Source organism: Falco cherrug, chromosome 8 (genome assembly GCF_023634085.1).
Source record: "Falco cherrug isolate bFalChe1 chromosome 8, bFalChe1.pri, whole genome shotgun sequence".
NCBI classification, from domain to species: domain Eukaryota; kingdom Metazoa; phylum Chordata; class Aves; order Falconiformes; family Falconidae; genus Falco; species Falco cherrug.
The window spans coordinates 27,070,176-27,087,402 of NC_073704.1; the positions used below are offsets into that span (position 1 = coordinate 27,070,176).

Below are 17,227 nucleotides of genomic sequence, written 5' to 3' on the forward strand. Positions count from 1 at the left end.
CCCTCCTCCCTTCCCCGGCGTGGGCTCTCGCAGGCAGCCGGCAGCCCGGGGCATCAAAGGTTGGGAAGGGCCCCATTTCTCCCTTTGATTCTCCCCCCTCTCACCCCGCCTTTTTGCTTGCTTTTTTTTTTTTTTTTTCCACCCCCCCCTCTGTTGTGTTGTTTTTTGTTTTTTTTTTTTTCCAAAGCCGGGGGAGGGAGGAGAGCGCGGCCACGTTACACCCCTCCCTTCCTGCAAATCCCCGCTTGCACTGCAAACAATCTGCCTTCCCCATTGCATCCAAGGGAGATAGCAACAGCAACATCATCACGGCAAGCCGGATGGGAGAGCGGAGAGGAGGCTGCTGCTGAGGGAGGAAGGCACACACGCGTACACCAGCTCGATGTTGCCAAAGCGGTAGGAGCCGCACGAAAAATAAGCCATGCTGCCCCATGTGTCTGGCGCATTGTGCTCCATCCGAGCCTTTTAGGAGGAAGAAGAGAATTATCTGCCTGGTTGGTTTTTTTGGTGTTTTTTTTCCCTGCCAGCGAGAGTGCGACAGACTTGCGATGGTTGAATGTCAATGCTTGTGAGGGAGAGCAACAGTCAGAGGAGGAGGAGGATAGAAGGGGAGGAAAATGAAGGTGGGGACGGTGGTGGAGAGAAAGAAGGAGCCTCGTTCAATGCATCAAAAGGAGGTCCCTGCAATTGCTGATAGAGCCCTGGCTGCCTCGCCATCCACAATGGTCTGTACAAGCTGCCAATGCGTTTGATGACGTTCCTGTTTTGTGAAAGGAGGAAAGGAAACGTGACCATGTAAGATCCACGTTTCCCCGGTCAATTACATGCGAAGAATAGATCCGATTTCAACGGGGTTTTTTGGTCCAGGATGGTAACAGCTTAGGGAATAATACAGCCGCCTTCCCTCACCAATTTCACTTTGATTTTTTTTGGTGTGGTCCAGACAGCTGCTGGAATAGAGAAGGTCAGAATATATGAATATATATGAAATATATATGATATATTATATATATATTATATATATAAAATTATTTATCTCAGTACATCTGAGATTAAGCTCATTGAATGCTAATTATTTCTTTCAGGACTTTTAATATTTACAATGAAATCTTTTAAAGGTGACGGTAAAATCTGACGCCACCTGGGAGTACAGTGTTGGAAACGTAGGGTGTTTTCCCACAAACAATGTGAAGGTCTTTTTTGTCAAAGAGGCAATTTTGATAATAACAACAGCCACCAATTTTGCATTTTGATAGCCAGACCGGCTGCTATTTTGTCTGGGTCTCGTGTGATCGGGTTTTATTTTTTAATTGAAAAAAATATTATGAAAAAAATAGAAGAAAAAGGAAAATTCCTTGAGATGCCAAATACTGTCGAAAGAACCATATTCTCCCTCCTCCCCACACCCACCGGAGACGTGGACCCTTCTTTTTTACAGGCTTAGGAGTTGCGAGAGCCGATCAGGGGCTTTCTCCCGAGCCTGCCGCCCGCACCCCTGGACCCTCGGGCGTGGGAGATATATTTCCTCCTCCCGCTGATTTCTAAACAAACTTCTGGAGGGGGGGGCGGGGGTGAGAATCCCCAGAAGCGCAGAGTCGAGTTTTTTGGTGGTGTGTTTTTGGGGTTTTTTTTGTGTGTGTGCTTTTTGTATTTTTTTTTTTTAACTGTCATCCTCGCCGGATTCCAGCGGGCTGCCGGGCATTTCGCCCCCTCGCCCTCCGGCTCTGCTTTTGTCCTTTCCCCGCCGGCCAGCGCAGCCCCCCCAGACACTGAGGCCGCAGCGGAGCCCCCCGGCCGCGGGGCGCCCGGCTGCTGCCCTGTTCTTTCCCACCCCGTCCCCGCCTGCCAAGGAAAGGCACATGTTAATACCACCCGGCGCGGTCATTTTCTGCTACTGCTGCTGCGGGCTCCTCCGTCCGAGACAGATGTTGCGAAACCAAGGCCTCCTCAAGTGCCGCTGCCGCATGCTCTTCAATGACCTGAAGGTCTTCCTGCTGCGGAGACCCCCCGCGCCGCCGCCGCCCTCCCCGCCGCCGCCGCTCCCCATGCCCGGCGGCGCAGAGGCGGCGGCGGGCGGCCCGGCGGGGGCTGCACCGCCCGGGGGGCGCGGGCCCGGCTGGCGGGCGGCGGCGGCGGCGGGCGGCGGCGGAGCGGGCAGCCCGGCCGCCGAGGAGTGGGGCAGCCCCGCCGGGGAGCCGCCCGCCTCCCTGCCCAGCAGCACCTCCTCGGATGACTTCGGCAAGGGCAAGGCCGAGGACCGCTATTCGCTGGGCAGCAGCGTCGACAGCGGCATCCGTACCCCGCTCTGCAGGATCTGCTTCCAGGGGCCCGAGCAGGTGAGCCCGCGGAGGGCGGTGGGCGCTGGGGCGGGGGGACCACGGTGGGCCCGGTGGCAGCGATGCTCCAGCCTGCGGGAACTAGGGCCTGCTGCTTGCAGGGGGTCTCCCTGCCACCCGGAACAGGACCCCAAACCCAGAGGGGCTCTGCCAGAGCTCTGCCCAGGTCCGGGGCTCCAGAATTTTGCGCCTCAGTGGTGTTTTCCAGGGAAATGTGGGGTGGAGGGCGGCTATGTCTGCCTCTCTGCTGCCTGGCAGCCTTGCCCCCAGGTGCCTGTGCGGGCCTCAGAGCCGTGCAGCTGTGGCATGGGAGGGACGCGTGGACTGCTCCTTGGAGTAGAGCGCATCTTGGCGACAGAGGCTTTTTTGTCGCCTAGTGGGTACCCAGTTGCGATGATCCCAGAAGCGATGCAAAGGATGCGTTTAATGTGCTGACTGCTTTTAAAAATACAACTTCAATCTGTACAAACACGTGGCAGGACACAGCCCCACCTCACCGGTGTTTCCCAGGGGATGGCTAGTAGGGGCTCTGTGGGTTTGCCACAGCTCCCATGCTCCCAGTTGCACAAGCTGGAGAAGGAGAACGGCAGGTTACAATTGTACCTGCTGAAACTGCAGCATTGAGATGCTCCTTGATATGGACTGGGGTTAGGCCAGTGAAGTTTCCCTCCACCACCCAGGAGAATGAAACAGATGCCACCTCAGCAGAATGTAAGGTGCCACCCTGGGACATTATTCTCCCTATTTAATGACAATTAAAAGCAGTCCACGTATTTTCAGGATGGCAGCTTCCTTACAGTGATATACACAGCAGCATTTTTACCTAACATGACACAGCTGCAGGCAGCAAGGAAGGCTGCAGACCTCTGCTTGTGGGATCAAGCCCAGATATGCAGACAGGCTTTGTTACTCTGGGTAGTCCTGTTACCTGTGATAACAAGGGATCCTTGCACAAGAAAAGGGTTGCAAGGTTCAGCTTGGCTGATACCTGTTTCCATTTTAGGGACAGATCCTAGCACATAAGGTAATATGCTGAAATCCTGAGCAAAACAGGTTTTGCCCCATGTCTTCTTTCCCCTTTATGGACCTGTGTGCTGTGCCAAGGAAAGCCAGCGCTCATCTGAGAGTGGCCACGCTCTGGCACACATCCTGCCTGTCCCAAGGCTGCCTACTTCTGTAATGCAGTGATCGTGCCTTGCCTTGTGTGGGTCTCAGGATGGTGGTGATGGGGACAGGGAGGTGAGGAATGCCCTCCCACTGTTCTTTGGGAGATGCAGGGCCTGACGCCAACTCATCTGAATATCTACAGTCCTGCTGGATGTGTCATACCAAGGGTCTCATAGCAGAGCTTGGTGCTCAATGGACTGTAGCCTTCTCTAATGGTTTAGGCAGCTGACTGATAGCTGTGAGACAGTTTTTGCGGTAGGCTTTTAGATGGGGGAAGGGTGGGGAATCATTCTTTTTGGGGGATGCTGTATGCCTTCCTCACTTGATTTGTCTCCTCCCCGTCTCTTCTAAAAGTTGGAAGCCATGCGACTCACTCCCTGGGAATTTGCATTATTCCACATTTCTAGTACTCTTCCCTGGCTTACCATTCTGCCTGTGTATGTTGTAGTGCCTGCAAGATTGGCTTACGTGTCTGAGCAAACAGAGCCTAAGCAGAATTAAAATAGAGGTAACTCGCTTCCTTGGAGAACATTAATGCTTGAAAATAATTGGATGCTAATTTTCACACTGAAAACCTGTGTAGGTTGCATTGTAAAAGTGAGACTATTTGCTGACCATCTGCCAACCTACCTGAGTGAGAAGCTGAGCAGACGTGACTGGCATTTAAGAAAGTTCCACCAGGATTTCTCTTTTTTTGTCTCTCACCAATATGATATAGTTTCTGACCAATATATTAAGACACAGATGGATTCTGCCACTCGTTCTTAAGCGGTACCTTCTTCTGCAAATAATTTTTTTCTTCACCACCAAGGCTTGAGGAGTGTCTGAAACCCTTTGCCCTGTGGCAGCTAAGAAGCATAAGTCACTGAGGAGGCCGAATCATGGGTTTTTAAAGCTCAGCCAGATCCTGACACAGCTTCCTAGAAGTATGGTTCAGAATAACTGAGAGCTGAAGCAGTGCAGCTGATGTCAAGACCTGCAGTTTGGTTTATTTGGCCCTTATGTCAGTAAAACTCAAACAGGGCTAAGTCCCAAATTCCTTGTGCTTTTTTATTATGGTGGTTATTACTGATTTAGCATTTCTCTCCCATTTGTTATCCAACTCAATAGCTGGGCAAAGACTCTTCATGTTTTGGACTCTCAACTATAAAAGTCATAGGTGCACAATATTCTATACCACTCCTGCCAAGATCATAATGAAAATTTATCCACTTGGAAACAAAATACAATTGCTAGTTCCTTACTCTGCAGATTAATAAAAATGACAGATATAAACGGTGTTTTATTTACCTGTCAAAACCATCTGAAACTGCTACAGCTGTGGGCAAATTTGCAGGGCTGCATCACAGTACCAAGAACAAAAGCTTTCATTATAAATTGACTGTTAGGCTCTCTAAGCCTATTTACCCAGATAAAATGACAGCGAGTCTCCAAAAGATGTTTTAATCCTGTTTTGATTTTTTAAAAAAATACAACAGGCAAAAAGGTTTCTTAGTAATCTGGCTTCACAAGTAGGTTTTATTTAATATCTAATGCAAAACAAAATTGGTAGGGATTTTCACTTTAAATTTATGATTGCCCAACATGCATGATACTTTAGGCTACTGAATCGCTTATATCTTAAGCTCCTCATGTTTGTTTGTGGCTCTTATGTGTAAGCTGATTCTTTCATTTAAAAATGTGCTGAGGACCACAGGAAGGAGTAAAGCTCATTATTGTGAAACTGTTTTGATCCTTCCATGTTACTCGAGAGAAACCAGGGATGCAGACGAGAAAGAGTGCATCTGATGACCAGGTGATCACAGCATCTGGGCTCCCGTTTTGAGAGCATGAAGAGCAAGCTCTGCTCAGGTCTGACAGTTGAAAGAGGTGACTGCTTTTATTGAAAATGAGAGCTTAACATGGTGACAGCTGATGGGCTGAACTCTGAGCTTGGTAATGGCATTGCCTTTTGGGGACTTGCTTGGCATTTTCAAAGGTTTCACTGACTGAATGTCCTGCACCATTGTGTCAGCTAATTCTGAGACCCTGGATTGAATGGCAAAGCTCTGGGGAGAAAGTAAGAAAGAAATGCTGGAGTATTTTCTTCTGGTTTTGTTAATACCAGTGTTTGCAGAATTTTGTCTGTTTTCCTGGATCTCTGACAATGTTCTGCAAGAGAAAGAAACTAAGACGAGCTCTGCTCTCACAAATGTTTCACAGTATTTGGTATGGTTCCAAGTTGAAAGCAAGTCATGGAGAGTAGCAGGAAAAGACATGGTTGAAAAGTCCCTTTACATCAGCAGATAAACTGTTTGCCCATGTCACAAGGAGTTAGTGGTACCATGGAGTTTAGGATCTCAGAGCTGGTGCTAGCCGTGCTGAAAATAAATAGGAAAATGTTCTTAAATGAAACCTAAGATCATTTGGAAATCAGTCTGTCTCAAGGGTTGCTTGTTAGACTGTCAGTTAGATGGTACGTATGTCTTTTCTTACCTGTCAATTTCTGCCTGCATGTCTCTGTTTCTCTGTTCTGGGGAAAAAAATGCTGTAAAGATGGAGATTTGAGAAGTCAGTGCGAATAGGATTGGTTGGCTAAGAGGGATCAGAGAGAACAGACTGTGGACTCTTTTGCCTGCAGGCGGCTGGCTTGGACTTAGCTCAGTATTCAATAGAAATGTTTGAAAATAGACTAACCTTCCCACCAAAGTCCCCTCCAGACTTTAGGGATACCAACTCATTAATATGAGAACATGAAGACCTTCAAGGAAATTGAAAGGGAAGACAACTTGTAGTGGATATTTGAGCATGCATTTCCATGGCATATGTAATTAGGCTGTGGAGCTCCTTGCTGCAGGAGCAGGACAAACAACTAAATTTAAGGAAGGATTTTAAAGCCATGTGGTTATTAGGAATATCTAGAGTTGTTGCAATGAATAATAGCACTTCAGAATTTTACTTCTGAAAGTAAAATTAATGCTTCAGGTCTGAAGCCAACCTTGAGATCAGGGTAGCACTGAAGAGGAGCAGAGCCCCGGCTCTGGTCTCTAGCCTCACAGCTCACCAGCCCATTGTGCATGGCCAGTGACATCCATCTTGCCAGCGGCACATCTGGATTTCATGCACATGTAATGTAATGTCTTCAGCATGTAGGCATCTGCCATGCTCAGGACCTCTCTACAGCTAAGGTGACCCTAAATTACTCAGTCTGGATTAAAATGCTGTTCTTGGGCGCCCTGCGTAGGATCAGTGAATTGTTAGTACCATCAGATGGCTGGTCATCAGCATACGTTGCTTGAAAAAACTAGTGAGAATCTCAACCCCACTCCTGTTACAAATGCAGGCACAGGCCAAGCCGTCATTAACTTCCTGCCTGGTAGTGTGCATGGAGAAGGCATGAGCTAAGTCAGGAAATATTGCCACTCTATGCACTGGTCTCTCAGCAGCACGGAGGAGTGGAGGAAGCCTCTGGGATACTTGATTTCAAATTTACAATGTTGTAAGATTAAGGAGAATCAGGTACCTCTTTTCTGGAGTGAGACAAAGAGGAAGAGAGGTAGCCTGTAGCAGAATTCAGGGCACGAGCATGATAATGAATGAGTGGAAGAAGAAATAAATGTGCAACCAACATCACAAGCGTGTCCAAAGCCAGGGGAGCTCAGAAAGGGGGGTGATGGTGTTTGGTGGAGTCTGTGCAGACTGGCTAGACCATCAGGACAGTGTTTTCAAGCATGTGGAATCACATAATGATGATGCCAGCTTCCCATCCATGTATTTTTCATAGGTGTATTCCCACAGGATGCATTTACTTGGTGTTAGAAGGAGAATCATTCATTGGCAAACAGCCCTGCTAAAACTGAAAACTAAGAGATGCCAGGATGCGGCCCTTTAGATTTCAATCTGTATATTGTAATTTTGACAGAAAGGAAAGACAGATCCTTCCTGTGACATTCAGTCCACCTCTCTGCCTTCCCATCTTTGAATCTTAACACCTCTGCAGCTAACTGTGCTGTTTCATCTGTCCCAGGATCGAATCTATACTTGTGCAGGCAGAACATTTTTGGCTTTGGCAAAAGCTTTGCTTGAGCCATCAAGTGAATGGAGCCCAGGATGTCATCTATTTTAGATTTAGACTGTGTTGCCACAGAGTTGATTGGCAAAGCTCCCATTAATTTCAACAGCAAAAGGGTAGGCATGCAGTAGCAGGGACTTGACCCCTGTATTTCAATAATGTTGTGCACACAGTGGGTTTTCTATAAATAATAGTGAAGGCCACTAATCCCATTGACTTTTAATTGCTCCAGGAGACAGGGTTTTCACCTTTTGTGCCTGCTGAAACTCTGATGCCTGACCCATTTATTTCAGTGCCACTAGCTAGCCTGAGGAGCAGTTTTTCTTTTCTTTCACTTTTCCCCATATAAAAGGCTTCATGAAGGAACTTGTCTGTGTTTGTGTCACTGTTTCTTAAATATACATTTCAGGCTATGATTAACGGTGGCTGATGTCAGTTAGTGACAGAACAAGCAATGCAAAAGCATGTAGCTCCATTGTTTGCATCTGTAGAGTCACTGTTATTTCCACAAAGGCAACACTTGCTCCTGGAATGGCTCTGTTCAGACAAAACTGCATTGCATTCAGGTTGTCTTTCAAGCAAAAATTCATTCCCAGTGAGGGCTTCCTCTGTGGCAGCCTTTTACTCACATTGGTATTTTTGCATTCAAGGTTGCCCCAGTCCAGAAGTGAGAAATATGGTTGTGCCTAAAATCAGTGATCTTGAGTGTCATATGTGTCTGCTGCACATGTTTTCATCACTCCTAGGCATGCGGTAAGATGTTAAGATAGGCTATAATCATTATTGGTCCATATCTGTGGCCACCTCATCCCCTTTATTAGCTGATTGCTAAAGGAATAAAGCCATGTTATGGTGTTAGCTATTAGAGTTTATGCTCATCAGCCGTCCTCTAAACCTATTGGCCCATTTCAGCCAGATGTGGCAGAGAGTGGAGATCTGAAAGGCATTAAATTCCTGCAAGTTTCATGAAAACTAGCTAGATGAAGAAAAGGAAACCTAGAAGCATCCTGTTGTTGGAGAGATTATAGCATTGGCTGCACTACACACCGGAAAGTCCATGGAGGACAGAGCTTCAGCTGGAGAAAAAGCTTTAACAGAAACATGTATCCCATTAGAAAAAAACCCACCAAACCAACATGATATGGTTTCCATGGGAAACCAGACTCAAATAATACTCACAGAATAGCTTGTTAACTTTTTATCTTTCTCTTTTTCCTTTGTTAAACAGGGTTACTTGCCTAAAATGAATTGCTTGATGCTAAAGACTTTCCTAGCCTCCCCCATCTTTTCACAACCAACCTTTTATCCTCTTCTGATTTATCACTGGTTACAGTAGAACAGATTACATTGTTGGCAGTGGAGAGTGATGACTTTCTTCTGGTGAGGCTGGTGAGGAAAAAACCAGCAAGACCTGGAAACATATGTAGATAATAAATGGGCTGTCCCCATGCCACTCTGAAAAGTGATAAGGCAAAATGTTGGTAGACAGACTGGTTCCAGTGATAGGTCCCAGATCCTGAAATCCTCACACATCTTTTATTCTGTCATTTTATTTCTTCTTCTTTACACTCTTTGGTGGTTTTCTCTCACCTCCTCTTTCTTCTCTTCTTCTTGGCCAACATCAGTTGACACATCAGACCTTGGTCCCACCCATCCTACTTTGCTCTGCTCTGCACCGGTTCTCCTATGGCCTATGTAAAATCTTATCCAAACACGCTCTCTGCAGCTTGAACACTGGTGGCACCACTTAAAACAGACACACAAATTTAACCTGCTTCCCTGGGTGGGAGTGGGGGAAAGGACGGTACAGAATGGGAGAATGAGAAGCAAAAATACGTTTTACATGTTGTCTTATTCTTTCCTACATCTGATGCCTTGTGTTTGTTGGAGAAACCAGGCTGTGTCTAAGAGATCCATGTAGGAAGCACCTTTAAAGTTTGTAGTGTATTGAATATTTGAAGGTGTTTGTCCTCACTGGATGCAGATAGTCCTGTAGCTGCAGCCTCTGTGAAGTCTGTCCCTGTGACTACCAGCATAACCTCTGGTACAGTATGGGTTTAGCTTCTGTTAGTTAATCCATGCATTGATCATGTCCAAGCGCTGGGCGATGCCCAGGTCTCCAGAGATCAATCAGTCCACCCATCCAAAATCCTGACAGGCTGATCTAACCAGTTCTTAAGAGTGATCATGGTTGGAGACTCCATCTTTCCCGTTGCAGCTCATTTCTTCTTGCCCTGCCCCTTAGGAGGACAGCAGGTTATTTTTACCATTTCCTTTTTTTCCAAACAGTAAGTAATTGAAGGTATGATCCAGTAGTTGCTTGTAAATACAAAGAAAGTTCATCCTGCAGACTTTACAAGTTCAAGTGACGACTGAGGCCATGACACTTCCTGTTCTTCTCTAGGTGAAACAATTCCAATTCTACCTTTGCTCTTAGGACATGTTTTCTAGACCTCTAATCATCCTTGGTGTTAATCTCTGAACTCTCACCAAACGGTCCATATTTTGCTTTAAATGCACCGTCTAAAGTTGGAAACGATGCTCCAGCTGAGTCCTTGTCAGTGCTGAGCAATGCAGAAAGGTTTTGAATCCTGTTTAACAGATAACAGATGCCATCCATTCTAGGGTGGTTTGCTGTCTTCATTTATTTATTTATTTATGGAACAGCAGAAGATTATTGATTGTTACTAAACTCACGATCCCATATAATCCCCCATGTCTCTCAGAGCTGCTTCCTGGCCAGTCCTTCTCCATCCTGACTCTGTGCAGTTGGCATTACTGCCTTGGTGTAGGAGCTGTACTTGGCCCTACTGAATTGCATTCTTTTTTCCACCTCCAGTCCTCCTCCACAGTAGCAGGCCCTTCCAGGCAGGCTTGCAGATACAGTAAGCATTAACTTTATTGAATCTTCTGTGTCATTAATGACTTGAATTCTTCTGCCTTGACTCCCGAGAAGAGCTGGGAGGAAGAGGCTGGAGGAGCATCCGTGCTTTTCTTTAAGGATCCCTTGACTGCCAGAGATGAGACTTATGGCTGGGGCCAATCCCATCACTGCTCGCTTATAGCCACAGGGAGGAGGAGAGAATGGATCCTCATTACTTCAGTTCAGGTGTCTGCTCTTTGCTCCTAATTAAAGCCAGTCTTAGCAAGGCTGAATATGACCTTTCCTGGCAGATGCAGGCCTCTAGCTGGTCCTACCTGAAATGTTGCCTCCCCCACCATTTTCTCTCCTGCTTCTCCAATCACTATATCATTGATGGGGTGGCTCATATTTCCTCCGCCATCCCCTAATGGGGTCCCACAGTGATTCTTTCTCCTTGTCCTTCCCATCTTTCTCTAGCTTGTCCACTTCCTTTGTTATGTCAGCCCTTAAGGCTAGCTCTGCAGGCTTGATTTTCTTCAGTTCAACCCCAGATCTCCTTCTGTCTCCCTGACATCCGTTACTGATGTCAGCTCAAACACCTTGTACCCAGCATTTTCCTCCATGTCCATCTTTTTTCTGCCTTCCTCTTGTGCTAGCACTGTCACTTGAGGCATTAACCCCACCCTCAGTTTGAGCTTCTTTCCTCTCACTTCCCAGCTGTGTGTTTGTGTTGTGCCCAGATCCTTGTTTGCTTTGCTTTGGGTTGCACAGACATTTGCTCAGATCCTCATTTCTTGCCTTCATATCTGTGATGCCTTTTCTCCACCTTCCCAGCACAGGCATTGCCCTGCTTCAACTGAGTCAAAACCAAGGCATGAAGATCATATATTTGACGGGTATCTTGATGGAGCAAGTGGTGTCCCTGAGAACTTGCATGTTCATCTCCCCTCCCATCAGCATTCCCTGTCCTTACCCATGTAGATCCTGTATAGTTTTTTACTCCAATTCCCAGTCTCTGGGAGAGCCAAGAAAGCCCTGTGGATGGATCTGATGAAGACATAACATACAGCATTGGCATGCAGGAATCCTGCTGACACTTCACCCACATCATGTCAGCACCTACCCTGGCAATTTCATGCAGGTGGTGAACTAAAGCTCAAAGGATGGTATGCACTTTCTGCGAGTACAGGGCTATGGGCTACACCTGCCCCTCCAAACACCCCAGCACCTTTAGTTGTGTCAGGTCATCTTCTCCGCCTGTCTGCTGTCTTGCATGACCTTGCCCTGTCTAATGAATGAAACACTTTCCTTTTCTCCTTGTTAAGCACACTAGGACCTGTCAGGATTAAAGGTGCTGGAGAAGTACAAGCAGATTATTATCCCATTCCAAGTGATATTAAAAGAACATTAAGATAGATCAGATGAGCATTCACGAAAAGTAGGTAATAATAAAATACTATATCAGAGAGAAATAGCAGTTAAGTAATTAAAGAGGGGGTTTGCACAAGAGGCAGAAGTAAAGTTATGGATGCTTCTGGCCTCTAGAGCATTCGTTATTTTAATACTGTGGTAACCTTTAGAGGATATCAGTATGTCAAACAATGCATCAAAAAGAGAAGAAAAGGCTTTTCTTGCCCTAAAGAGTTCACATTTTAGGACATAAACCCCCAACATTTCCTTAACATTGGAGAGAGGTGAATTCTTACAAGATTTAGGGCCAGAGGGCATTATTGGGCTAGTCTAGGCTGAACCCCTCTATAATAGCAGTGAAATAAGTTCCCTCTAGGAAATTCCTGCTTGAAGGTTAATGGCTGTGCAAGGACTGGAGAAGAAATACCTCATCTTCATTTTAAAATCTCCAACAGTAGGAAGTTGTTGCAGTGCCCAAGGGGAAAATCTGGGAAAACAGAGAACTGAAACTGTCTTTGCGTATGAACTTTTGTCTTTTCTGTCACAGAAAGGACTGTTTACTGTGTGCATCCTTAGAAAACAGCTTCAGAAACCCTTGAACAGGCTGGCAGCAAAGATTTCCCTCATGGAAAAAGTTCTGTTTTTGAAGACAGTTTTATTCCACATCAGATTAAAACCAAGAACTTTCAGCCTGGGAAAACATGCATGGGATTCAGCCAGTTAGGAAAAACCAGTTCATCGCCTCCTCTGACATATGAGAGCAGAAGTGCTGTCACCTACATTTAACCCACATTTGGAAAATTTTCTTAATAGACAGGATCACTACATCCTTTCAAAGAAAAACATTTCTGCAGCCCCCATAGCTTGCAGTGAGGACTCCTACATAAAATCCAGTTTGCTAAGCTGCCATGACTGGACCAGCTGCCAGCGTTACTCTCTTTCCCAGTCCTTAGGGATTTATTTCTTGCCCTTCTTGCAGACACGTGAAAACCTGCAGGATTGCCCCTGGCCTTCCCATCTTACAGCTATTCAACAGATTTCTTCTCTCACCTTTTTCTTGGTGTTGCCAGACAAGAGCTTTGTCTCTTTGGAGGTGTGCTCAGGCACGTGATGCAAATGTCAGGTGAAGATGACAATTCTGAGTGTTATAGCTCGGGTCAAACAAAATCACACACCCCCAGAATAATTTAGGATGCAGGGACCTCTGGAGGACATCTTGACCAACCCCCTGCTCAAGCAGATCTGACCAGGTAAGTTTGCTCTGGGCCTTATCCAGCTGAGAGCTGGATACCGCTCCAGCTCCAGATGGTCATTCCACTCACCTATCTACACCAATATTTGACCTCCCTCATGGTGAATTATTTTTTTTTTCTGATTTCTAATCAGAATTTCTTGTGTTCTTATGTCTGTTACCCCTTGTCTTATAACCTTCAAGAAAAGTCTGGCTCTTTTTGCTGTACCTTTCAATGAGGTAGCTGAAGACAGTGATAAGATCTCCCCTTAGCCTTTACAAGCATTTTAGGAGGAACTGTGCAAAAGATGGGATTAAATGTCTGCTCTAGCTCCCCAGGGTGGATTTGGACAGGGGCTGAGATTTCTGTAATGGTAGCCAGATAAATAACAAGGGAAAATAGCCACCCAACCATAGATTGAAAAATGAGAACAAACATTGCTAATAATAGCAAAGACTCAGATATTTCTCTTTGTCATAGCCAAGACACTTCTTGATCCAATAATCACCAAACCTCCAAGAGGTGATACTATTTCAAATCTGAGTCATACAGAGATACTGGTTGTAGAAAAGCTTGATTGAGCAAGAACTGTTTCTGTTTAAATTGAACAGAAGGATAAGCAAAAAGAGATCTGTAACTAAGGCTTTCAACTTTGCAAAAGCAGATTTTGAAATATTAGGAATCTTTAAAAATAGACAGTATAGCAGAAATTTATTATATATTGTCTAATGACTACCAAAACAGCCATTAGTCTATAACAAACAAAAGCATTCTGTTACAATTGCTGCTTTCTGGAAGCTCACAGTCATTCTCCCTTCTGCAGGCTATTTTTAATTCCTGCCTTCAATTAATTTTTCTGGAAAGCTGTTCAAAACCTGTCCCAAGATGTATTTTAGTAAAAATGAAAAATATTCTTTTCTCTTTTTCTAGCTTGCTTCCCTAAGTGTTAGTACTTATCCATGTAAGTTCCGTTTATAAGTCCGTGAGATACACTCAGTGACACTTAAACTTCTTTGCCAAATTCAGCCACCTTTGATAAATAAAAGCTGCAGAACTCTTAAGCTCTTATGCATTGCGTGAAAATATGTGGCCAAGAGGAGCTTACCCCCACAGTGGGTTTATGATGCCATGGAGGAGAATTGTGCTAAGAGATCCACCCCTGCTAGACATCAAAGAAGCCACCTTACTCCCAGGTACAATTCAGGGGGAACCTACAGTTTGGCTTCATTGCTTTGAGAACTTCTGGTTTTGCTGTTGTGTTTGTCCTCCATTCCGTTTAAAAAAAGGCAAGAAAAAGGTTCATTTCCCAGCAGAAGCTGAGCCTAGACAAGATTGAATGCAGTACTAGAGCATTTCAGAAAACTATACGCTTAGGAAAACCAAGGAACTGCATAATCGAAGTTTTAGAGTCTTCTCCACTGATCACAGTCCAGGATCTGTTATTTCTGTCAGCCTCTTTCAAGGGCACTTCGCAACAGGGCAGTTACACCAGCCAATGGTGTTTGCCCTTCAGGTAGCACGGGCATGGAGGAGGTTGATGTAGAGATACCTAGGATGGCCTGAAAACCTGAACGAGCATCTTTGGTCGTGGGCTGATGGCAGCACCTCTTCCCGAAGCCTGCAGAACCCCGTGTGTTGCTCGATTGCTACAGCAAGCCCAACTGGAGTGAGGAGCCACGTGATTGAGGAAATGATTGTAGACCAGTTAAGTGAGCATGAACGACAGGGAGAATATCAGAAATAATTCTGTGCAACTTACTAAAAGGAGGAACTTTGATCAGAGGCAGCCCAAGTGCATCTGTCGGTAGGAAAGTGAACCAAGCTGCTGGCACTCTTCAGAATTGTTATTGTCGTGGCAAGCCAAAGGGGTTGCAGAGATGGCTACAGGCTTATGGATTTCCACAGAGCAGTCCTAAGAGGCTCCACATCAGAGATTATTTGCAAATGCAAGGCGTACAAATGTGTGTGTGCATGTAACCAAGCTGCTCTGTGTGTGTTTAGGAGGATCAGAAACATATGGGGCAAATGTTGCAATCTCCTCTGAAGCTGGCAGGCGGTTTGCTATCATAGCATGGCTCTGTTTTCTGTTTGGGTTGGATCCAGTTATTTTTCCCTGTAATGGATGTGAGGAGGCCACTGAGATTGGGTTTCTCTGATGAAACAGAAGATGAAGGTGGATGGTCTTAGGAAAGAAGAAGCTGCAAAATGCGTGCTCTGCATCTCTGATCAGCACAAGGTTTTATTGCACCTGATGGAGCCTTACTTGTTCATTCCTGCAGGTGATCCCACAACCACCAAAAGCGCCCAATGACATTCATCTGCTCCTTGCTTCTTTGCATCACTCCCAGTTCTTTTTCCCCACTTGTGTATCTCATTGCATAGGATTTATAACTTCATCCCTCTCCAGGTGTTGTCTGTTCAATGGGGGAATGTAACTCTCTGAGTTTTCTCACCAGATAATCCTCTGCTCCTAAGCACTGTGATCGAAGCAGCAATACCAGACCACCTAGGCTACAGGGGAGGTTTTCACCTTCTCTGTCTACATCCTGACTGTTCCCAGTTTTTCAGCATGCTCTGCATTTTGGCCTGATTAGTCTATTTGTTCAGTTGTATTGCAGAGACAAGGAGTGGTGCTTAGGCACAAGAGAGTATGTTCTCTCTGTATCCTGTAAAATAAGAGAAAATTTGCTCAGCTGGAAATGAAACAACCTGGAGTTCAAAACTCACTTCCACTGGCAGCTGTTTTTGCATTTTCACACACTTACCAGCCATCAGTACTGGCCAAGGTCTTTAGGCACTTAGCTATTTGTATGGTGGAGATACTGGTGAATCAAAAAGAGGCTGTACAAACACATGGAGATCGGGAAAACCGGCCAGATCCCTGCCATTCAGCCTGCCTTAACCATGTCTGGGACAAATATGCACCCCCTAGGTCCCCTTTCTCAGACTGCGCTGTGGTATTTGGTTCCCAGGGGTGAGATAAAACCCACAAGTCCTCCTGGTTGACTCTTTAGTAATCCTCTGACACAGCTTCAGATGGAACGGGTGGGCTGCAGCATGAATAATAGACCTTCCCTTGATTTATATCCTGTCAAGGGGGAGGGAGGGATTTTTGTCAGATACCTATCTACCTATAAATGCATATGGCATAACTGCTGGGACACAGCTGCACTCATGTGACTGTCTTTAATCTGTTTCCTTTTAAATCACTGTGTCTACATTGCCCTGAGCTGTTATTCTTCCCTCCCGAAATGTGCACGGCAGCATAGGAGGTAGTGCATTGCTCCACTGCCAGTCTGCACACCCTCTGGAGCTTTCATGAGCTGGTTGGAGGACCATGGAGGTCAGGGACCTGGGCTCCCACTAACACATTCCCTGACCCCTCTGTCTTTGGAGGATTGGCATGATTTCCAAGCAGCAGCCAGCCGTCACACAGTGCCGCAGTGTGCTGATCCTGGTGCTCACTGTTAGGCAGGGATTGACTGTGCACGTATTTGCAGCAGTGCGGTGGAAGGCAAATGCTAGGTGTCTGAGACAAACTGGGTAGAGGAGATGAAGTGGCCACTTGTGGGTCAGTTTTTCCTGCAGAGGGCAGCTTGGTGCCATGGTGCACATCAGGGCTGTTGAGCAGGTGCAGCAGAGTTTCAGGCTGCTGTAAGGCATTTCCCTGGAGGTGCCTGTAGGGCAGGAGGCACAACACCAACGAAGAGCTCTCCCAGCCAGGGACATTCCTGTGCAGAAAGTGGTTCTTTGGAAGTGACTACTCTTTGCTGTTGCTAGTACGTTTTACTCATAGATCAACACTTTGGCTGTTTCTCCCAGTTGCCTGTGCTTAGCATGTCCAGTCCAGCATGGTGATTTGCAGTGTATTACAACTGGGCTGAATCACAGTGGCCCACGGATCAGGCCTGTGTGTCTTTTGTTTTTTCAGTTTCCATACCAGTGCTCTGTGTCCACCCAGAGAAAAATGTCTTTCCATCCACAGTTAGCTATGAGGTTCACCAGGTCATAAAAACAGGCTGACCTGGAAATATCCAAGATATGAGGATGTTTCAGAACTTAGGCTTGAGCACTTTCTGACACTGGAATGTCAGGACTGTGACTGTGGAACAGTAGTGAGCTCTCACTAAACAATGCAAGTGGTAAAGAAAACTTCCCGGTCAGGGCA

General features: G+C 46.0%; 1 protein-coding gene across 2 annotated transcripts in view; it reads left to right on the forward strand.

Annotated features, from left to right (window-relative positions):
- Window positions 1-250: 250 nt before the first annotated feature.
- The window catches only part of MARCHF4 (membrane associated ring-CH-type finger 4), a 112,630-nt gene continuing 95,653 nt past the window's right edge, over window positions 251-17,227 (forward strand). For both annotated transcript variants that reach the window (XM_055719330.1, XM_005442945.3), the window contains exon 1: window positions 251-2,336. In XM_055719330.1, the coding sequence (XP_055575305.1) occupies window positions 1,860-2,336 (477 nt within the window). In that variant the 5' untranslated portion in view covers window positions 251-1,859. The remainder of the gene's footprint in view (window positions 2,337-17,227) is intronic.